Raw genomic sequence first — 22,319 nt, forward strand, 5'->3', positions numbered from 1 at the left:
GTACATACATGCTCCGTCCTACAAGTCCCATAGACACTATTCATCTCTATGAGACTGTGGTACATACATGCTCCGTCCTACAAGTCCCATAGACACGCCATTCATCTCTATGAGACTGTGGTACATACATGCTCAGTCCTACAAGTCCCATAGACACGCCATTCATCTCTATGAGACTGTGGTACATACATGCTCCGTCCTACAGACACTCCATTCATCTCTATGAGACTGTGGTACATACATGCTCCGTCCTACAAGTCCCATAGACACTCCATTCATCTCTATGAGACTGTGGTACATACATGCTCCGTCCTACAAGTCCCATAGACACGCCATTCATCTCTATGAGACTGTGGTACATACATGCTCCGTCCTACAGACACTCCATTCATCTCTATGAGACTGTGGTACATACATGCTCCGTCCTACAAGTCCCATAGACACGCCATTCATCTCTATGAGACTGTGGTACATACATGCTCAGTCCTACAAGTCCCATAGACACGCCATTCATCTCTATGAGACTGTGGTACATACATGCTCCGTCCTACAGACATGCCATTCATCTCTATGAGACTGTGGTACATACATGCTCCGTCCTACAGACACTCCATTCATCTCTATGAGACTGTGGTACATACATGCTCCGTCCTACAAGTCCCATAGACACGCCATTCATCTCTATGAGACTGTGGTACATACATGCTCTGTCCTACAAGTCCTACAGACACTCCATTCATCTCTATGAGACTGTGGTACATACATGCTCCGTCCTACAAGTCCTACAGACACTCCATTCATCTCTATGAGACTGTGGTACATACATGCTCCGTCCTACAAGTCCCATAGACACGCCATTCATCTCTATGAGACTGTGGTACATACATGCTCCGTCCTACAAGTCCCATAGACACTCCATTCATCTCTATGAGACTGTGGTACATACATGCTCCGTCCTACAAGTCCCATAGACACGCCATTCATCTCTATGAGACTGTGGTACATACATGCTCCGTCCTACAAGTCCCATAGACACTATTCATCTCTATGAGACTGTGGTACATACATGCTCCGTCCTACAAGTCCTACAGACACTCCATTCATCTCTATGAGACTGTGGTACATACATGCTCCGTCCTACAAGTCCCATAGACACTCCATTCATCTCTATGAGACTGTGGTACATACATGCTCCGTCCTACAAGTCCCATAGACACTCCATTCATCTCTATGAGACTGTGGTACATACATGCTCTGTCCTACAAGTCCCATAGACACTCCATTCATCTCTATGAGACTGTGGTACATACATGCTCTGTCCTACAAGTCCTACAGACACTCCATTCATCTCTATGAGACTGTGGTACATACATGCTCCGTCCTACAAGTCCTACAGACACTCCATTCATCTCTATGAGACTGTGGTACATACATGCTCCGTCCTACAGACACGCCATTCATCTCTATGAGACTGTGGTACATACATGCTCTGTCCTACAAGTCCCATAGACACGCCATTCATCTCTATGAGACTGTGGTACATACATGCTCCGTCCTACAAGTCCTACAGACACTCCATTCATCTCTATGAGACTGTGGTACATACATGCTCCGTCCTACAAGTCCTACAGACACTCCATTCATCTCTATGAGACTGTGGTACATACATGCTCCGTCCTACAAGTCCCATAGACACTCCATTCATCTCTATGAGACTGTGGTACATACATGCTCCGTCCTACAAGTCCCATAGACACTCCATTCATCTCTATGAGACTGTGGTACATACATGCTCTGTCCTACAAGTCCCATAGACACTCCATTCATCTCTATGAGACTGTGGTACATACATGCTCTGTCCTACAAGTCCTACAGACACTCCATTCATCTCTATGAGACTGTGGTACATACATGCTCCGTCCTACAAGTCCTACAGACACTCCATTCATCTCTATGAGACTGTGGTACATACATGCTCCGTCCTACAGACACGCCATTCATCTCTATGAGACTGTGGTACATACATGCTCTGTCCTACAAGTCCCATAGACACGCCATTCATCTCTATGAGACTGTGGTACATACATGCTCCGTCCTACAAGTCCTACAGACACTCCATTCATCTCTATGAGACTGTGGTACATACATGCTCCGTCCTACAAGTCCCATAGACACTATTCATCTCTATGAGACTGTGGTACATACATGCTCCGTCCTACAAGTCCCATAGACACTCCATTCATCTCTATGAGACTGTGGTACATACATGCTCCGTCCTACAAGTCCCATAGACACCATTCATCTCTATGAGACTGTGGTACATACATGCTCTGTCCTACAAGTCCTACAGACACTCCATTCATCTCTATGAGACTGTGGTACATACATGCTCCGTCCTACAAACTACCAATGAAGCACATTCTCAATCCAAAGTTATATTCGTTTTAACTGTAGTGTCCACAGCAAAGTGCAACTTACCAGCCAAGGGGTCTGGTAAAAAAGACGTTGGGTTCCAGTTTTTCTCGTTCATCATTTCTGAATTCCATAGACTTATAAACTTCGACCTGTTCCACTCGGGAGAATTGCCAAAACAGGTTGGGTATATGTGATCCTGTAGAGAGGCATTGAACACCTGATGCTTATTTATGTGATTCTGAACGGTGGTTGGTGGCAAGGCCTGAACAAAAAACACAAAAAGCATGACCAAGTGCAAAAGTACACGCAAACACAATAGGAAAAGCTCATCTGTCAGAAGAGAAGGGGTTAAGGAGATGCTGAGAAGTGCCAATCCTTTGACAAAAGTCAATTGGCACTTATTTAAAAGACCTTTCACACAGGCAGATGGCAAGTTCATGGGGGGTGGGTTACTACTACATTTGGCTCCTATACTTCTACAGCAGAGATCAGCAACCTCTGGCACGCAAGCTGTTCTGAAACTACAACTCCCAGAGTGCTGCATTCACGTCTATAGGTTTCAGAAGAACAGCCGAACATGTTTGCATGCTGGCAGTTGTAGTGCCAAAGGTTGCTGATCCCTGTCCTATAGTCTGCCAGCAGCAAATCCCATTTGCAAGGGGAAACGCATTTCAGGCTCATAAGGCCTCATGAACAAAACACGGATACCAATTGTGTGCATGCCATTTTTTTCACCCTTTAAAAAAATGTCTTATCCTCGTCCGCAATATGGACAAGAATAGGACATGTTCTAATTTTTTATTTTTTTTTGCGGGCCGTCGGAATGGACATATGGATGCAGACAGCCCACGGTGCGCTGTCTTCATTTTTTTGCCGCCCCACTGAATGGATCCGCATCAGATCTGCAAAAACTATAACGTCGTGTGCATGGGGCCTAAATAATACAGCCAACGAACCAGCTGACCACTGGCATTCCCGAGTTAACAGAATGTGTGCAATATACTTATCAGCTGCCCCGTTATCCTTATTAACACCCCAGGGCACAATGACAAGTCACGCCAGATACGTCAAGACCATGAAGCCCAATTATATTTGGCTTGTGAAAGTCTAATTGCATGACGCTCTGTGTGCGTCACCCTCATGGATGACAGCCATCACCTCACAGGAGTTAAAGCAAGCAGTGCAGGACCACTCGCAAGAGACGGGCAATATTTTTAAGCCTTTCTGGCACATTAATCCTCCCATTTGTACAGGTTTATTCGCACTCCTTTCTTCATTAAATAGCAATTGTGTTGGTTCTTTCCAGGAGAAGACAGCAGAAAGATAATTGGCTCTCCCACATCCTTACACACTGCCGATCAGATGACCGTGCTACTTAGTCCTACTACAGGATTGTACAATACATTAAGACTAGGTTCGGTAGGCAGCAAAAAATAGGAACACAAAACTAGAATCATTGGATCAGGTATATGCCAGTCAGATCCCGTTGACCATCAGGGGCTCCAATGGGGTTCGAATATGGATTCTGGTATTACATGAAGCGGTATTTTATCCTTTTTTGCAAGATTCTTTGACTGAAGCTCCTGCTAGAACATACATTGCAGAAGTAAACCTAGGTCTTACTCAACCTATGCATTAACACCTTCGGCAATATGTCTGGTTAGTCCAAAGTAGATGACCAATGCCTTTTGGGGGGTTTCTAGGACTAGGCTAGGTCAGCACTATCAGATTGTGAGGGCCCGACTTCAGAAAACCAGCTGATACTGTTAACTAGATCCTTCTGCTCCAATACGAGGAGCAAAAGGAGCTATATCTAGGCCTGAATGAATGATCACAGACTTTAATAGCTCAGAACTTACCTTATTATGTGCAAACGGAGAAGCATAGAGTGTGGGATGGATTACAGGTCTGGGCAAGTGAGGGATTGTATGTAAGGGTAAATGTCCATGAATATGGGGGTAGAGGTGAAGTGCTGGGTGTGCCGGCTTGTCAGGATTAACAAACTGATGTCCAGGAGGGAGACGTCCAGCTACCACTGCAGATGGGGAAAGGCCAGAAGCTTCCTGCTTACATACATGACATTCACAAGTATTTGGTATGGTTTCCACCTACAATATAGAAAATGCTGTCAGACCACTTTACATAAGAAAAAAAGTCTCCATTATGTCATCCCGTATACCACCAGAATACTTGCAAGAACGGCCACAGCAGACTATCACAAGGAATCACATGTGCAGTTTCAACCAAAGCCAAGAACAGATCCAACAGGGAGGAGAAAACCTACTCCTGGCTTTGGCACAAAAAACTCAAAGTGTGATTCCAGCTTAAAGGGGTTATCCAGGATTATACTACTGAGGAAAGAGAATAGATTAAAACATAACATTTACTATTGTTCACTGAAATAAATGAGGCCCAAACTAAAAAGTAAACGTAAATTGGTGAAAAAGAATTATCAAAGTAATATGTACATAGGTCATTACCACCTAAGGGCTCTTTCACACTTGCGTTCTTGTCTTCCGGCATAGAGTTCCGTCGTCGGGGCTCTATGCCGGAAGAATCCTGATCAGGATTATCCTAATGCATTCTGAATGGAGAGAAATCCGTTCAGGATGTATCAGGATGTCTTCAGTTCCGGACCGGAACGTTTTTTGGCCGGAGAAAATACCGCAGCATGCTGCGCTTTTTGCTCCGGCCAAAAATCCTGAACACAAATGGAGTGCATGACGGATCCGGACAACGCAAGTGTGAAAGAGCCCTAAGATGTGTATGGGTGGTTTATTTTCTGTTTATATGTGAAGGTGGTCATTTTCTGTAGATTCTTCAACCTTTTGTCGATTGTATTACTCTCTTGGAGCGGCCCCTATAGTGTTGCAGGTTACATAAGGACATGAATCTGTCTAGCCCTAAAACAGACCCTATGTATTAATGGGAAAGGGGCTACGAGTCCCCTTTAAGGACCTTTCTTTCTTTATATATTACTTTGATAATTCTTTTTCACCAATTTACATTTACTTTTTAGTTTGGGCCTCATTTATTTCAGTGAACAATAGTAAATGTTATGTTTTAATCTTTTTAACCTTTGCCGATGAGCTGTTTTGGGAATTACCCAGCCTCATCCACTGTGTAGTGCGGAGCTAGTTACGGTAGTGCTGCTCTCATTGAAGTGCATGGGAGCAGAGCTGCAGTAACAGGCTCTGTCAACAACACAAAGGACGGAGCTGTGTAGTTGAGTCTCAGGAGCTACCCATGCAGGAGAAAAACTGAAATGCAGTGTGGATTATTAAAGGGGTTGTGCAGTGGGTAAATATTGATTACCTGTCCTCAGGATAGGTCACCAATATCAGATCAGTAGGAGGTCTGACTCACAGCACCCCCGCCGATCAGCTGTAGCTGCGCTTGTTCTCTATCAGATGTCAATGAGCTCAACTCAGAATCAATTAATTGACAAATTTAACAGGACAGGGAATGAGGACATGCATCACCTGGGGGCTGAGGTATGACGGAGGGGGGCTATCCATCTTTGGACCTTCCTTTCTAGGGGACCTCTTCCCAACATGAACGCCTTCTTTTGACAAGTCGGGCTGCTCACTGCCGCTCTCCCCATCTGCTTCTTCGTCATCCGCCTCTGAGGAGCTGCTGCTCGTGCTGCTCACTGAAGGGGACTGTAAAGCAGAGACCGCGATTATGAAAGACAAGAGCCATGACAGATGCCTAGTTGCCATGTAGAGTCATCTACCTCGTCTTTCAATGCCATGTTTTCACCACCACCATTGAGCTCACTGTGAATTCCATTCATGTTTGCCACAACATCTGCATCATCGTAGTTGTTCAGGGGGTAGATATCAGCAAATTTTGCTGATAAAGGGGCTCCATCTTCATCATCACTGCCACTATAAACAAAAAGAAAACAGATCAAGTTCGACCACAAGCCTTCAAGAGGTTGTGCAGTGCTACAGTGCTTATGACCTATCCTCGGGATGGGTGATCAATATCATATCAGTGAGGGTCCGACTCACATTGCGTCCTCGTAGGTGTTCAACCGCACGCCATCTAACTGGTAGTGGAGGTGCAGTGTAATTACAACTACTCGTCCCATTCAAGTGAAGGGGACGAGCAGTTGTAGTTACATTGCACCGCTGCTGCAATCTAGATGGTGAGCAGTAAAAAAAAAAAAAAAGTGAGAAAAGAGGGTGCGGTGCTGTGGCCTCTTCAAACAGCTGATCGGCAGGCATCCCTGGAGTTGGACCCCCACAGATCTGATTATTCATGACCTAGCCTGTGTATAGGTCTTCAATATACTAACGCTGTATACAACCCCCTTAAACTTTGGGTTAGATCCAAAATATAACTATATAGAGAAGAAACCAAGTAAATATATTACGTTTTTGGGGAATCATATATATTTTTATTTTTTATCCTTTTCACTATAATGCACTGACACTTTGCGCTGTATTACACCGATACAGTCAGAAAGCCTCGGGGTATTCAGTGGACTCTGGGCTTTCTGCACAATCAAGGATGTGACCCCCAGACTCTCTTAAATGGAACTATCAGCACTGATTGCAGCATACATAGGGTTAAACAACAGATCCAAGGCTCCTCTGATGTCTGCCATTAAGCTGTGTCCCTGGATTAGTGCCACAGCCCCGCGCCTAATCTAACAGCCCACTTGCAGGGCTGTGCAATCATTTGGACAAACATCCTCATCCTGAAGTGCCAAGTCCTTAAAGGGAGTCTGTCACCACATTTCAGCATATTAGACCGATCAAATAGGTTTATATGATCCACCCAGAACTTAAAAACGGTACCTTTGTTGTAGAAAACGGACTTTTCTTTTAGCCGAAAATGAACTTATAAGGTTATGTTAATGAGCCCTCTCAAGTGCCCAGGGCGGTCTCTCAATCCTCGGAGCCCCAGGCAGCACCTCCTCAACGGCTCATAACCCCGCCCTCCGTGCGCCTCTGCCCGCCCGTTTACTCCCCTCCCCTGTCCTTTTCCACTGCGGCTGTGCGGTCCAAATCGTAGCGGGCGCATGCGCAATGCGATGCCTGCTCCTGGCAGGGCATCGCAATACCTACTGCGCATGCGCCCGCTACGATTTGGACCGCACAGCCGCAGTGGAAAAGGACAGGGGAGGGGAGTAAACGGGCGGGCAGAGGCGCACAGAGGGCGGGGTTATGAGCCGTTGAGGAGGTGCTGCCTGGGGCTCCGAGGATTGAGAGACCGCCCTGGGCACTTGAGAGGGCTCATTAACATAACCTTATAAGTTCATTTTCGGCTAAAAGAAAAGTCCGTTTTCTACAACAAAGGTACCGTTTTTAAGTTCTGGGTGGATCATATAACCCTATTTGATCGGTCTAATATGCTGAAATGTGGTGACAGACTCCCTTTAAAGGGGTTTTCCTGGGATTTTCATATTGATGACCCATCATCAATATGAGATCGGAGAGGGGCCGACTCCGGGCCATCACCTGTGAGCGCAGTAGACTCCTCGCAGCTTACAAAGCACAGTGATGTACATTGTATAGCGGCTGTGCTTGGTATCGCAGCTCAGTCCCATTTACTTCAATGGGGCTGAGCAGCACATATGCCATATGAACGATGAACATGACGCCACATGGCTTAGGAAGAGGCCTAAGAGCTCACTGGTTGACTGGTCTGACTCCGACCGATCTCATACTGATGGCCTTTCGTGAGGATAAGACATCAATATATAAATCCCAGAGAACCTCTTAAAGATCAAAAAACACATCAATGTGCAAATAAAAGACAGATGACAGCAAGTTACCTTGCGATTTTACAAAAAAAAAATATATATTCAACCAAAACAAGTATAACATTGTGTGTGTAAAATTAATTAATTATAGACACGTTCTAGGTACTGGATAAATTAAAGGGTTTGTCTTTTTTCATTTCTGAAATGGCATACGTAACACTAAAGAGGGCCTACTGCTTATGCCAGCACACCCGCAGAAACAGGCAGCCAACTCTTCTGCACCTGCGCCTGCGCTGGGCTAAGCAATGGCCTGTGTATGCTATTCAGAAATTTAAGCAGAAAGCAGACAACCCCTTTAAGGACCTATGGCATTTTATACAAACAATGAATCATATCAATGCCAATTACTGAACTCCCTGCTATGCTGATAATTTAAGAATCCTAAAAATGTGGGTGCAGTTCACAAAACAGCAGAATCCATATCTCTCGGTGAAGAAAGTCACGGCATTTACCACACATGCACAGTCAGAACTCACAATGTCGGTGCAGAGCCGTTGTCTGCAAGGATCAGCCTGGGGTGCTGCTGGATAGTGATGGGAGAACTGGGGCCAGACCCTGAACTGGTGGAGGACATGCTGGGTGGGTGTATCTCCGATAGATAGTCTGGAGTACCGTCGACTTGCAGTGGTAAGGGGTTTAGGTGGATATCATCTGCAATAGGCGTATCCATGATACCGCATGTGAGGATGTGAGAAAGGCTGCAGTCATCGCAGGTGCATCTGTGAGCAGAACACAGAGTACAGACAGAGAAATTCAATCAATTATCGTTTTTGAAGGTGATAATCAAAACAGCGACACTACGCGCTCCATAATTAGAAGTTGTAAAAACTTGCACGCATACAAATTATGAGCAGGCATAACACGACCTCCTACATTCTGCTAGCTTTCTAAGGATTTGGGTGGAAAGCACAACTGGAGCATATCTGAACTGCTGAAAATCTGCAAGAAATCTGTACCTGCAAAATCAGATTTTTGGTGAGTGTTTTTTGCGCAGTTGTTAGTGCACGTTTGATGCGGATTCACCCTTCCATTGAAAAGGGTGAAATCTGCAAAGAAAACCGTACCAAATGACATGCTTCAGATTTCGAAATCCACACAGCAGGTCAATTTCCACATCTAAGAAAGAGTATATGAGATTTGCTGGTACTGTACTACTTTTTTTCCGCATGTATATATATGTGGGAAAAAACGTATTTCTGCAAGCACTCTAAGGCCACAAGTAAATTCTCTGCAGTGGAATTACGTTACAGTACCAGCTATTACACATTGTGCCCAGTGTGCCACATGATCGGGTACTGCATGGGAAACCACGTGCTTCACAGGTAAAAGCCGCCCTACTGCAAAACCACGGCAAGACAGCACATTACCGCACCTGCAGCACATTCTTTCTAGCACCCTTACAAGATCGTTCCGAGTGAAAAATTATGGAGTGCCCCCGACCAGTTCAGCTCCTCTTCAAGCTGAATCTAATTTCCATAACCCGATACATGTCCACTTCCCAACTGCAGCAGCAAGGGGACATTGCTGTGCTTGTACAGGAGGGCCACCACAACCCTGCAGCCAGTGACACCACATATGTAGGTAACACCCATACACTGGTGGGCTCAGCTGCGGTAGCTGTCCTGTGGAAACGCAGGGGCATTCTGCCAATATACTGTGTAGAAGAATGTCCCGTATTTTGTATCCACAATCAAATAAAGCTGCCAGCACCCTTTAATAGTGATCTACAGCCAGAGTATGCCACGAGCAATGTATATCTTTTTACTGTGGCTGACACCGTTAGGGTATGCTCCCATGTGGCAGATAAGCTGCAGATTTTCATCCAAAACTGCAGCATATTACAGCACCAGCAAAGTGGAGGAGATTTTAGCGAAAATCTGCAGCAGAAATTGACCTGATGTGTGAACTTTAAATCTGCAGCATGTCCATTAATCGGGCAAATTTCACCTTTTGCAATGCATTGGGTGAATGTAGATCTCCTGATCTGAGCCTAGTCTATGGTAATCCAGCAGACAGGACAAACCAAAGTACTGACCGTCCGAGAGCAATAATCTCACCTCCTCCTGTAGTTACAGTTCGGACAGTCGGACATGCACATCCGCGTTGACAACATGTGCCTCATTTTGTCTGCAAAGTTGTTTTCTCCAGTTAACGCCTTCTTATTGTTTAACTGAGGGGGGGAAAAAGACATAAAACAGGCATGCAATAATTATATCCATCACTAAACTATATGAACGTGAAAAAAAAAGCCCTGGGTTAGCACTCTACAGAAGGTGCCCAAAAGTCACAGCAAAACTGCAGCTTTACCACAGAGACCGCATAGCTCTCTTAAGAGACGAGTCACCCGATACATCATCACGACTGCAATTGTTTCAATCGCCGCCCAAAACTCTCTCCATTCGAGTTGTGGTAACGCTGCAATTTTACTGCAACTCACAGGCAGCAGCGTCACAATGAAGCCTTAGGCTTAAAGGGGTTCTCAGGGCTTTTAATATTGATGAGCTATCCTCAAGATAGGTCATCAATATCAGATCAGCGGGGGTCCGACACGAAGCACCCCCACCGATCAGCTGTGTGAAGAGAAGACGCATGCAGTCTCGCCATAGACAGCATGCGCACACCTTCCCTTCATACAGCTGATCAGCGTGGGAACCGAGTGTCAGACCCCCGCTGATCTGATATTGATGACCTATCCCGAGGAGAACCCCTTTAAAGAGAAAAGGAACTGACACAAATCAAGTAAAGACACTTGAACAGAAAGCTGTCCGCTCGTCTTTGTGATTTAATCTGTTTTCAGTGCCCTTCCACCCTGCCCATGTGGCTCCTGAGGTGCCTCGTCTTTTTCCAATTTGCAAAAATAAAATTAAAATAAAAAGATAAAATCAGCTTTCATCCAGGCTTGCGTCGTATGAAAGTTTACCTTTTCGAGTCAAGATGGCAGGCGCTCCCCCTCCTTGGAGCCAAGCATTCCCCACTTCCTGAAACTTGACTGAGTTTCCACATCACCCCGTCTTCTGGGATCTCGCACGGGCGCTGTTCTGTTGCATTTTCACCGTATGACCAATCACGTTTGGCGTACGGCTCCAATGCACATGCTCCGCACAGCGGGAGGAATCGCTTCTGAGAAGTCAGCGCTCGTCGGTGGAGCAGCGCGATCTTGCGCTGTGCGGCCCATGCACATTGAAGCCAGGATCTGTGCACTGAATATGACTGCACATGCGGCAGAAATGCGACCGAACAAATGCCTGTGCCCCAGAGACAAGGGGGTGACGTTTTCCCTGTGACGGGGAAGGTCTAATCAAGCAGGGGGTTCAGTTTGGGCAGGAAATGCTCGACTTAGAGGAGGAAAGGGACGACCACCTTCCCTTAAAAAAGCTAATACAGTGTGAGTGAGGATTAAAGCCGATTTCATCATGTCTGCAAGTTGGAAAAAGGGGACAAGAGGCACCTTGGTAGTTTATATCCCAAAAACGAGCAGACAGGATCCCTTTAAGACACAAGAGAACAGCAGTGAGGATTACCATTTCTGACTGGTTTATGGACATGACAATGACATGAAGGCATGGGACTATGTAGTTAAACAATGGAGAAATACACATGCCTGCTATACAGATATATATATATACACATACACACACACGACGATATATGTTCCTGGCACTGAAAATGGGACTGAAGTCCAGAAGTAATCTAGCAGGCTGGACAATCCCCAGGAGCCACATCACCAAATACACCCATTTGAGTCTCACTATTTTGTACTGAGATCTGTTCACAAAAAAATAAAATAATAATTACTTTGAGTGCCAAATTAGCTCCTTTTTGCCAATATTTAAAGGGAGTTGTGCAGTGTCCGGTATCGATGAGCTATCCCAAGGTCATCAATATCACATGAGCCCCAGTGGCTGTGGCGTTCATGCGAGCGCTGCGTCCTCTTCAATGTTTACCTGCACACCATCAAGCTTGCAGAGGCGGTTCAGTGTAATTACAGCTTCCACTTCAATTCAAGTGAGGATAGGTGATTAATATCGGACACCGCACTGCCCCTTTAACATATTTGTGAAACAAACAAAAAAAAAAAGCTTAAAGGGTCATCACAACTATGGTCAATTAAAGGTGTTGTCAGGGATTATAAAAAGTGTGGCTGCTCTCAACCGAAAAACAGTGCCACCTCTGTCCACAGGTCGTGGTGTATGGCCACCTCTCCAATCACCCCCCCCCCCCCCCTGCCTGGATTTGGTGGCCACCAGTGAAGTGAGACAGGAGATCACCATTTTGCAGAAAGGTGGGACATCCACCTATCAAAAATGTTATGGTACATGCCGTGAAGGTCTATAATGGGAACAATTAAGTTCCGGACTGCTAACGGTTCCATAGATCAGCGCTGCACACGGGACATTATACACTATATAAGATATGAGGGGTTTCTGTTAAAAAATTTTAACGGATTGGTCAGGTTACTATTTATTTTTTTTTACACCATGAGCAGCACTGTAGATTATGCAATTCCTGGTATCGGCGACAGAAACCTGAAGCACCAGAGAATATTGCTATGTGAATGGAAACTTACCGGCAAGTCAACCTTGTGAATACTAAGCCAACCAATTACTAACCTACACCGATCAGCTATAATATTAAAACCATTATGTCGTGACAAAAGCCCCTGTAAAGAGGTGGGATATAGTAGACAAACAGCCCAGTCAGTTCTCGAAGTGGACGTGATAAAAGCAGGTAAAATCATCAAGCATAAAGGTGGATTTACACGGCTCGAATATCTGGAACGAATATTCCTACGAACGCACGTTCCCGATAATTGGCCAGTCTAAAAGTGCCGCAGATCTCACGCGCGGTTAAGTGATCGGAGATGCGGACACCTCAATAATCATTACAGAGCAGCAGAATGTGCGGTCTTGTACTGTGGAGGAGATCGCTGCATGTAAATACAGCTCTAACCTCCGCCTAATGAATAGCAGACTTTCAGGAAGTAACTCTTCCTTCCAGACAATCGGCTTCTCATCGCTGCGTCTAAATGCAGCTTAAGGATCTTAGCAATTTAAGGGACAGGTTGTGTCTAGACAACTGGGTTCAAAGCATCTCCTAAACAACGGGTCTTGTAATTTGTGATCCTGCTAGGTAATGGTTGGTACCTTCCAAAAAGAAGTCCAAGGAAGGAGAACCAGCGATCACTGATCAGCGATGGCTGGCCTGTGTGGTCTGGCCATGTGTGGATAGAAGAATCGGCACACTGGGCAGGACAGTTTCCACCATTTGATGCCTAGTGAGTATCACGCATGTGCCCCTTACAGTGTTTCCCAACCAGTGTGCCTCCAGCTGTTGCAAAACTACAACTCCCAGCATGCCCGCACAGACAAAGGCTCTCAGGGCATGCTGGGAGTTGTAGTTTTGCAACAGCTGGAGGCACACTGGTTGGGAAAAGCTGGATTAGAAAACCAGTGGAGGAAAAATCGTGGATAATCCGCTCTGCAACTGTCCCATCCAGTGTGTAGGTGCCACTCTCCAAGGCCAATGTCGCCTGGCCCTGACAATCTCGCATCTGCGCTGCCGCTTAGTGTAGCGACGCAAGCGCAGGGGCAGCAACTGCACATTTGCCGCAACCTGGAATTACAAAAATCGATTTGCTCTTCTCTACACAGGACACCTTCAGAGGTCTTGTGGAGCCCATGCTTGGACAGGTCAGAGCGCTTCTGGTGGAACAACAGGGATCTACATAATATTAGGCTTTAATGTTATGGCTGATCAATGTGAATATCTATAGTTCTAGCACCGACATTCACTCAGAAAATTAAAGGAAACCAGTCACACTGAAAACCAGGGTCAATCCGCAGGTATAGAGCAGGGGGAGCTGAGCAGATTCATTTACAATTGTATGGGTATAAACTTGTATTTTATTAACTAAAATTTCTGGTCATTCTATGTTTCGGAGTCCAGCAGGTGGTACTCAGTGACTGACACCCTTCCTGTATAATTGCATACAGAGACCGCCGTCAATCACTGATCGGACCACCCTCTGGACTCCGAAGCATAGAAGGAGGAGGGATATAAATGAATGAAATATAAAAATTAGCCCGATTTTTTTCCTACGAACCTACAGATCAATTTGCTCAGCTCCTCCTGCTCTATACCCTGCAGACGCCACGTTCAGCACGGCAGGTTCTCTTCAGATCAACCCTCCAGTCAACATTACACAACAGCGATGGCCACTCAACCTGAAGGCCAAGCCACTCAGCAGGCTGCAGGTCTCTCTGGCTTAGAAAATGTACATTTTTATTATTTGAGGCAAGCAGTACAGCGACATGGCCATCCACCCGATCAAACTAAGTACATAACGAAGCAGTGGAAAGAAGAGATTCTCAAAAATTTATTTTTGCTCAAAATAGGATTTTGCTTCATGAAAAGTAAAACCCAAAGCAGAGTGAAAGCAATGGAGGCATCTTACTTGTTCTTCAATAAACATCCTTTGCTTATAGTATTCCCAATCTTCTTTTAGCATCCTGTGTTTGGACTGCAAAGCCATCTAAAATGAAGTTTAGACCAGAATAAACATGCTTTCTGTAGAATCTCACTGAGCTCTGCGGAGGTAGAATCACCGACTACGGTGTGATTTTAGGCAAATGCAATAGGGAAATTGGGCATTAGGCCAGATCAATGGTATTTCTGTGATAATTGGCAAATGACTGCAGTCTATTTTAGTAAATACTAGCATGAAATTACAAATGAAATATCTTTTCTGCACTTTGCCATTCCCCTTCACCTTGTCAATGGGTTATGTCCTTACACAGCCCGTCACTTTTCAAACCAGACTCCGTATGCGTAGATACAGACCCTATTGACAAGAGGATTGGCGGCACCCAATTGTCAATCTAATCTCCATTTCCAGGTGGAATGACAGAGGCAGTCGTGTGCAGGAAGAATCAATCCATGGAAAGACAGGATACAGGACGGGTCCCACATGGGCTGCGTCCTTGTGTGGTCTACTTTTCACACAGACCAATTCAATCGAATGAGTCTAGCTGGAAAAACTGACCAGATTGGACATGCTTGGATTTACTCGGCATGGCAGAAAAATCAACCATGAGAACATACCCATTTATAATAAAATGGGTCAGTGTCCGTTCCCAACCGTAATACCTACCTAACTATAAGCGTCAGTTCAGACATGGCAGCCTCGCTGTGCGGATTCTGCACTACAAATCCACAGCACAATACATGGATGGAGTTTCTGAAAACACCATCCACGTGTGCACGTAAAAAACAATCATGGCTATCCTTTATGGGTGCTGGGTTTATCATCTGCACAATGATGGATAGTGCTATGTAGATAACAGACAGTAGGTGGGATTATTCAGCAGAAGGTGTTCTTTTAGGCCTCATGCACACAGCCGTTGGGCGGCTGGGTCGGCAATCCACCCTGCAGACCCATTCAATTAAATAGGTCCGCAATTACAGAGATGCGGTGCGGACAGACCATGGACCCATTCAAGTTGCCGTTGCCCGTGCATTGGGGACCGCAATTGTGGTCGCACAACGGACGTGTGCATGCGGCCTTAATGTTATCCTTTGACTAAGCAGCTCCTACTCACCTCCTGTCAGATACCACTCCTTAATATGGAGAAATGCTGCTTATATCAAACACCTTAAAGAGATTCTGTCATCAGCGAACTCCTTATCAAACCAAGGACATAGACAGATCGCCTTAGGTCACCCAAGTAAAAGATTTTTAGTTTTTTTTTTGCTTCCTGAAATGTGAGCCTTGTCCTAATATGCACCTGAGCCGCTTGGTGCAACAAGGACATCACCCTTGATGCAGCAAAGCTCAGGTCCTTTCAGCGCCCGGCCGCTACCCACCTTGCTTTTTATTGACAGGACCCGGCAGTTGCAAGGTAATCTCACCTGGTCCTGTGTTCTCGCGCACGCCTGTAGCTTTGCTTATCGGCACATGGGCCGAAATCACCCATATACGCATGCACCAATGACACAATGTAAAGCTCTGACAGAGTCAAAACCACCATTAAGTGCATGTGCCAATAAGCAAGGCAGAGGTCCGTCGCTTCCGGGTGGACGTCATCGCGCATGTGCAGTACAGGTGATGAATCAGGGCAGTGTCTATATGCAAAGCAACGGCGCATGCTCAAGAAAACAGGTAGATTCCAGAGATTTTTATGTTGGTTATGCATACTAAATCATAAAAAAAGTATATCCCAACCACTTCAAATATCCACTCCATTTGGACATACAGGTAGACACAGCAGAGACTATGGATGTCGATGAGGAGCACAACATTGGATCATGCACGACACAAATCTGTGGGTAATCCCATGGACATAACAATCAGCTCGTTTACCTGCTCATCCACATAGTTGTCGATTCTTTTTTGACACTCCAGCCACTCTTCAGCAATCCGACCCATCTCTTGCTCCAGCTGAAGGTACCTTTGTAATAAGGTACTGTACATGTCCTCGCTGTACGAGTCGTGCGATGTTGTTCCCAGCCTGCGGCACAAACCAAGTGTCTAGGTATGAGCGACTGCTTTGGTAAAAAGAACGCTCTTTAGAGCTCATGATTTTGAAACAATGCTGTTCAATAACACTGTGGATGCAACCCAACAAACTAACTACCACCTACGTTTATACCCAAAGAAACTGCCTACACCGGGCCCTAGAAAGCATACTAAGTACAACCAAGTGCTCTGATAAATTTGCTGCTGTTCCTAACCTCTTGGAAAACCAACCACTAATTCCTCTGCATCCCAGGCCCAATGTTTTCATGCACAGTTGAGTCACTTGGCCTTGTTTCCACATCAAAGGTCTTCCATGAAGACAAATTTTGGCTAGACATCTCTTAACAGATGGGTGTACCTGGGACCCACTGGTTTCTGCCAGTTCGGAGCTGATAGACATGATGGACATATTAGCATTTCAAAGGAAAGTAAGCACGCTGTGTTTTGCATCTGCTGCACTAAGTTTCCTTGGAAGACCACTGCATCTATGGTCCTCAATGTTGCCCGTTTCCCAGTGCTTCTTCAAAAGAGAGATGCTTGTCCAAAGCATCAAATGTATTCCTCAGCAGGACACGGACCCCAAACATACAGCCATTGTCATTAACCACTTCACATCCGGGCCATTTACCCCCTTCCTGACCGGGCCTAATTTAGCAAATCTGACATGTGTCACGTTATGTGGTAATAACTTTGGAACGCTTCTTATCCAAGCTAGTCTGAGATTGTTTTTTCGTGACACATTGTACTTTATGACAGTGGTAAATTTGAGTCGATATATTTCACATTTATAAAATAATCCAAAATTTACCAAACATTTAGAAAAATGTGCAATTTTCAAAATTTACATTTTTCTGCTTTTAAACAGAAAATGCCACCTCATAAAATATTTATTACTTAACATTCCTTATGTGTCTACTTTATGTTGGCGTCATTTTTTTTTTTTAGGAGTCAGAAGGCTTAGAATTTTAGAAGCAATTATTAACATTTTTAAGAAAATATTCAAAACTCACTTTTTAAGTACCAGTTCAGTTCTGAAGTCACTTTGTGGGGTTTACATAGTGGAAACCCCTCATAAATGACTCCATTGTAGAAACTACACCCCTCAAGTTACTCAAAACTGATTTTACTAACTTTGTTAACCCTTTAGATGTTCCACAAGAATTAACGGAAAATGGAGATGACATTTCTAAATTTCACTTTTTTGGCAGATTTTCCATTTTAATCCATTTTTTTTTTTCTTTAACACATCGAGGGTTAACAGCCATACAAAACTCAATATTTATGGCGCTGATTCTGCAGTTTACAGAAACACCCCACTTGTGGTCGTAAACTGATGTAAGGGCACACGGCAGGGCGCAGAAGAAAAGGAGCGCCATATGGTTTTTGGAAGGCAGATTTTGCTGGACTGGTTTTTAGATGCCATGTCCCATTTGAAGCCGCTCTGATGCACCCTTACAGTAGAAACTCCCAAAAAGTGACCCCATTTTAGAAACTAGGGGATAAGGTGCCAGTTTTATTGGTACTATTTTGGAGTACATATGATTTTTAATTGCTCTATATTATGTTTTTTGTGACTAAAGGTAACCAAAAAACTGTTTATTTTTTACAATATTCATCTGACGGGGTAAATCATGTGCTATTTTTATAGAGCAGGTTGTTACGGATGCAATGATATCAAATATGTCTACTTTCTTTTCAGTTTTACATAAAAAAGCATTTTTGAAAAAAAAAAATATGTTTTTGTGTCTCCATTTTCTGAACGCCATATTTTTTATTTTTCTGTCAATCGTCTTGTGCAGGGGCTCGTTTTTGGCAGGAAAAGTTGACGTTTTGATAGGTACCATATTTATGTACATATGATTTTTTTGATCATTCATTATTACACTTTATGGGGCAAGGCGACCATAAAATTGGTGGTTTTAGCACAGTTTTTATTTATTTTTACAGCGTTCACCTGAGGGGTTAGGTCGCGTGACATTTTATAGAGCAGGTTGTTACGGACGTGGCAATACCTAATATATACTTTTTCTTATTTATAATAGCATTTTTGAAACAAAAAAAATTATGTTTTAGTCTCCATAGTCTGAGAGCCATAGCTTTTTTTATTTTTTGACCGATTGTCTTAATTAGGGTCTCATTTTTTGCAGGATGAGGTGACTGTTTGGTACTATTTTGGGGGGCATATGCCTTTTTGATCGCTTGGTGTTGCACTTTGTGATGTTAGGTGACCAAAAAATTGCTTTTTTTGGCACTGTTTTTATTTTTTTATGGTGTTAACCTGAGTTAGGTTATGTGATATTTTTATAGAGCAGGTTGCTACAGACGCGGAAATACCCAATATGTCTTTTATTTATTTCACTTTAACACAATAAGAGCAGTTTTGAAGCAAAAGAAAATACATTTTAGTGTCTCCATTGTCTGAGTCCGTTTTTTTTATTTTTTGACCGATTGTCTTAGGTAGAGTCTAATTTTTTGCAGGATGAGGTGACTGTTTGGTACTATTTTGGGGGGCATACGCCTTTTATGATCGCTTGGTGACGTACGGTGACCAAAAATTGCATTTTTTTGGCACTGTTTTTATTTTTATTTTTAATTCCGGTGTTCACATGAGGGGTTAGGTCATGGAATATTTTTATAGAGCTGGTTGTTACGGACGCGGCGATACCCAATATGTATACATTTTTATTTATTTATTTCACTTTAACACAATAATAGCATTTTTGAAACAAAAAAAATGATGTTTTAATGTCTTTATGTTCTGAGAGCTATAGTTTTTTATTTTTTGAGCAATTTTCTTATGTAGGGGCTCATTTTTTGCAGGATGAGGTGACAGTTTTATTGATACCATTTTGTGGGACATACGCCTTTTTGATCACTTGGTGTTGCACTTTTTGCAATGTAAGGTGACAAAAATGGCTTTTTTTTACACTTTTTATGGTGTTTATCAGACGGGGTGGATCATGTGATATATTTATAGAGCAGGTCGTTACGGACGCGGCAATACTAAATATGTCTAATTTATTTATTTCTGTTTTTAACTTTGTGAAAAATTTATTTTACACTTTGCGTCCCCCATAAGGTCATACAAGATTCACTTTTCTTTTTTTTTTACCATTGATTTCTCTTGTAACTGGGGCTGACATAGTAGCCCCAGTTACAGGGGAAATACAGCCCCCAAAGACGCTGTACAGCGGTATACTGCGCTGTACAGCCTCAGTGGAGGGCTGATCGAGGTCTGTGGAAGACCCGTCAGCTCCTGCACTCTACCGGCCCCAGCGGTCACATGACCACCGGGCCGGGACAGGAAGCGCATAAGACATTTATAGCCTATGGGCGGATGTGGAGTGGTTAAGAACAGTCTTATGCTACTTCCACAACTCTGGTGTGAAACTCCAGCATGGCTGTTCCAGCAGACAAGTGGAGAATCGGCCCAACACAAACCGCAGCATGCATTTGTTTGTGTCCGGCTGGGTCTCCATTTGTCTGCCGGAATGCATACTTAATGAGACCGGCGGACATTGCCTTCACATCCGTCAGTGCCGGACATGGGAGTTCTGGCAGGCAATTCTCTGCCGGAACTAAAACCAGAGGTGTGAAAGTAGCCTTAAGCGTAAAGAAGGAGTCCTAGAAGTGATATTCCCTGATCTCATCATCATTGAGTTTGTCCAGGATTACATGGACACAAAAGGATCTGAGAAAGCCTACATCCACAGAAGATCTGTGGTTCTCCAAGATGTTTGTACAACCTCTGACGAGTTCCTTCAAAAACTGTGTGCAAGTGTACCTATGAGAACTGATGCTGGAGGCAAAGGGTGGTCACAGCACAAACTGATTGATATAAATTAACTATTAACACTTCTATCTTTGAAAGCATTCTTACTTTGCAGCCCATTAACAGAAATGAGCACCATTTAAAGAGGTACCCAGGTTTGTACCATCTCCCTACTTATTAGAAGAGTCTCTTGACAAGAAGCTGATTATAAAGTGTCCACCTGCTGGGACCCGAATTGATCAACTGCAATCTGTGTGGAAATCTAGCCGTAAAGCAGGCCATATACAAGAGACAAATTGTCTGGAGGCCCCATATACATTACATGGTTGGGAGTTAGCCTAGTTGACTTGAATGGGGCTAAGCTGCAATACCAAGCACTGCCACTATATGACGTATGACGCGGTGCTTGGAAAACTGCAGGGAGCCTGCATTGATCACCAGAGCTTCGGTGAGAGCAGCGGCATCCCTAAAACAGATGATCGGCAGGGGTGCCCGGACTCTGACCCCCGCTGATGTGATAATGATGACCTACACTGAGGATGTCATCATTATCTTTTCCAGGAAGTTACACAATAGTCATTCAAATCAAAGGTCTGTCTGTGTTCTGCAGGACAGAATAGGCCCTACACAGCAAGGGATGTTCTTTCTATCTGCTGTCCAATCTGACCCAGAGAGGAAGATACTGAACAAGGAGAAACCCTTTATTAGCCTTAAACCTTATTAGGATATATGAAAATGGGATTTTAGCCAGAAACCCCTTTTAATGCTGTAATTCTTCCGAGGTAATGCTACAAGAAATGCAACACTTCCTGCCAGGTTTCATTATTGATAACCGCTGTTTTCTTGGGTTCCCAGGACCCAGGAATTGTCAGAGAACCTTCCTTACAAAGGTATTTCCAAGGCGATATACCATAGAACAAGCTCTGCAAAGGTGGCCATACACATTGAATAGCTTTTACGGACAACAGTTCTCTCCCCGACCTCCCCATACACAAACACTGATCTGTCTGGCTGAACATGAGGAGTGGAGAAAGCCTCTGTCAGACACTTTGCGGCAGCTTTGAGGCTGGGTTCACACTTGAGTGTATCTGATATGCGCGTTTAACGCACATTTTTGTCGCGCGTTTTTGTGCTCGTTTTTGTCCATAGTCAACACGCGTATTACGCGCGTTTGTGTGATTGACAGCAGTGTCCTATGGCCGCAAACGCGCGACAAAACGCCCCAAAGAAGCTCAAGAACTTCTTTGAGCGTAGGGCGTTTTTCAGCGCGTTCAAACGCGCTGTAAAACGCTCAAGTGAGAACCAGGGCCATAGGGAAGCATTGGTTTTCATGTGTTGAGCGTTTTACAGCGCGTTTGAACGCGCTGTAAAACGCTCAAGTGTGAACCCAGCCTGAAGGATTGGGTGAAAATACTTATTTTGCTGAAAAATCAGCGGGGGTCCAAGTCCAGGCACACCCACTGATGTTTCAGGAAGCGGCAGTGGTCACTGGGACTAACCAAGCACGGCGTCGTACATTGGATAATGGCTGTGCTCGGTATTGCAGCTCAGTGCCATCGAACTTGAATAGGGCTGAGCTGCAACAAGGTCGCTTTACGGTGACCTCACTGACCTAGGAAGAGGCCACTGTGTTCACTGAGAGCCTGGCCTCTTCTACCAGCTGGTGAGAGGGGCCCCGGGTGGCAGACCACCACAGGTTTGATATTAACGGCCTATAAAGAGGATAGATCATAAATATCTTTTCCCAGATTACCACTTTAACCTAAAATTAAAGATAAAAGTAAGCAGGAGTCTTGTAGGGAACACACTGCAGAGAGGGGAGGCTCCTGCTGCAGCCATGT

At 44.4% G+C, this 22,319-nt stretch overlaps 1 protein-coding gene across 4 annotated transcripts in view; it reads right to left on the reverse strand.

Annotated features, from left to right (window-relative positions):
• Nucleotides 1-22,319, reverse strand: part of FAM193A (family with sequence similarity 193 member A) — a 120,353-nt gene that overhangs the window by 51,344 nt on the left and 46,690 nt on the right. For 2 of the 4 annotated variants that reach the window (XM_040419200.1, XM_040419205.1), the window contains exons 8-15: nt 16,551-16,698; nt 14,646-14,723; nt 10,249-10,361; nt 8,668-8,910; nt 6,152-6,305; nt 5,898-6,077; nt 4,275-4,523; nt 2,479-2,677 (exon numbers count right to left, since the gene is read on the reverse strand). In XM_040419200.1, the coding sequence (XP_040275134.1) occupies nt 2,479-2,677; nt 4,275-4,523; nt 5,898-6,077; nt 6,152-6,305; nt 8,668-8,910; nt 10,249-10,361; nt 14,646-14,723; nt 16,551-16,698 (1,364 nt within the window). The remainder of the gene's footprint in view (nt 1-2,478; nt 2,678-4,274; nt 4,524-5,897; nt 6,078-6,151; nt 6,306-8,667; nt 8,911-10,248; nt 10,362-14,645; nt 14,724-16,550; nt 16,699-22,319) is intronic. The other 2 variants (XM_040419201.1, XM_040419202.1) reach the window with 2 other exon arrangements.

The sequence above is a fragment of the Bufo bufo genome, chromosome 2 (genome assembly GCF_905171765.1).
Source record: "Bufo bufo chromosome 2, aBufBuf1.1, whole genome shotgun sequence".
Classification (NCBI taxonomy): Eukaryota; Metazoa; Chordata; class Amphibia; order Anura; family Bufonidae; genus Bufo; species Bufo bufo.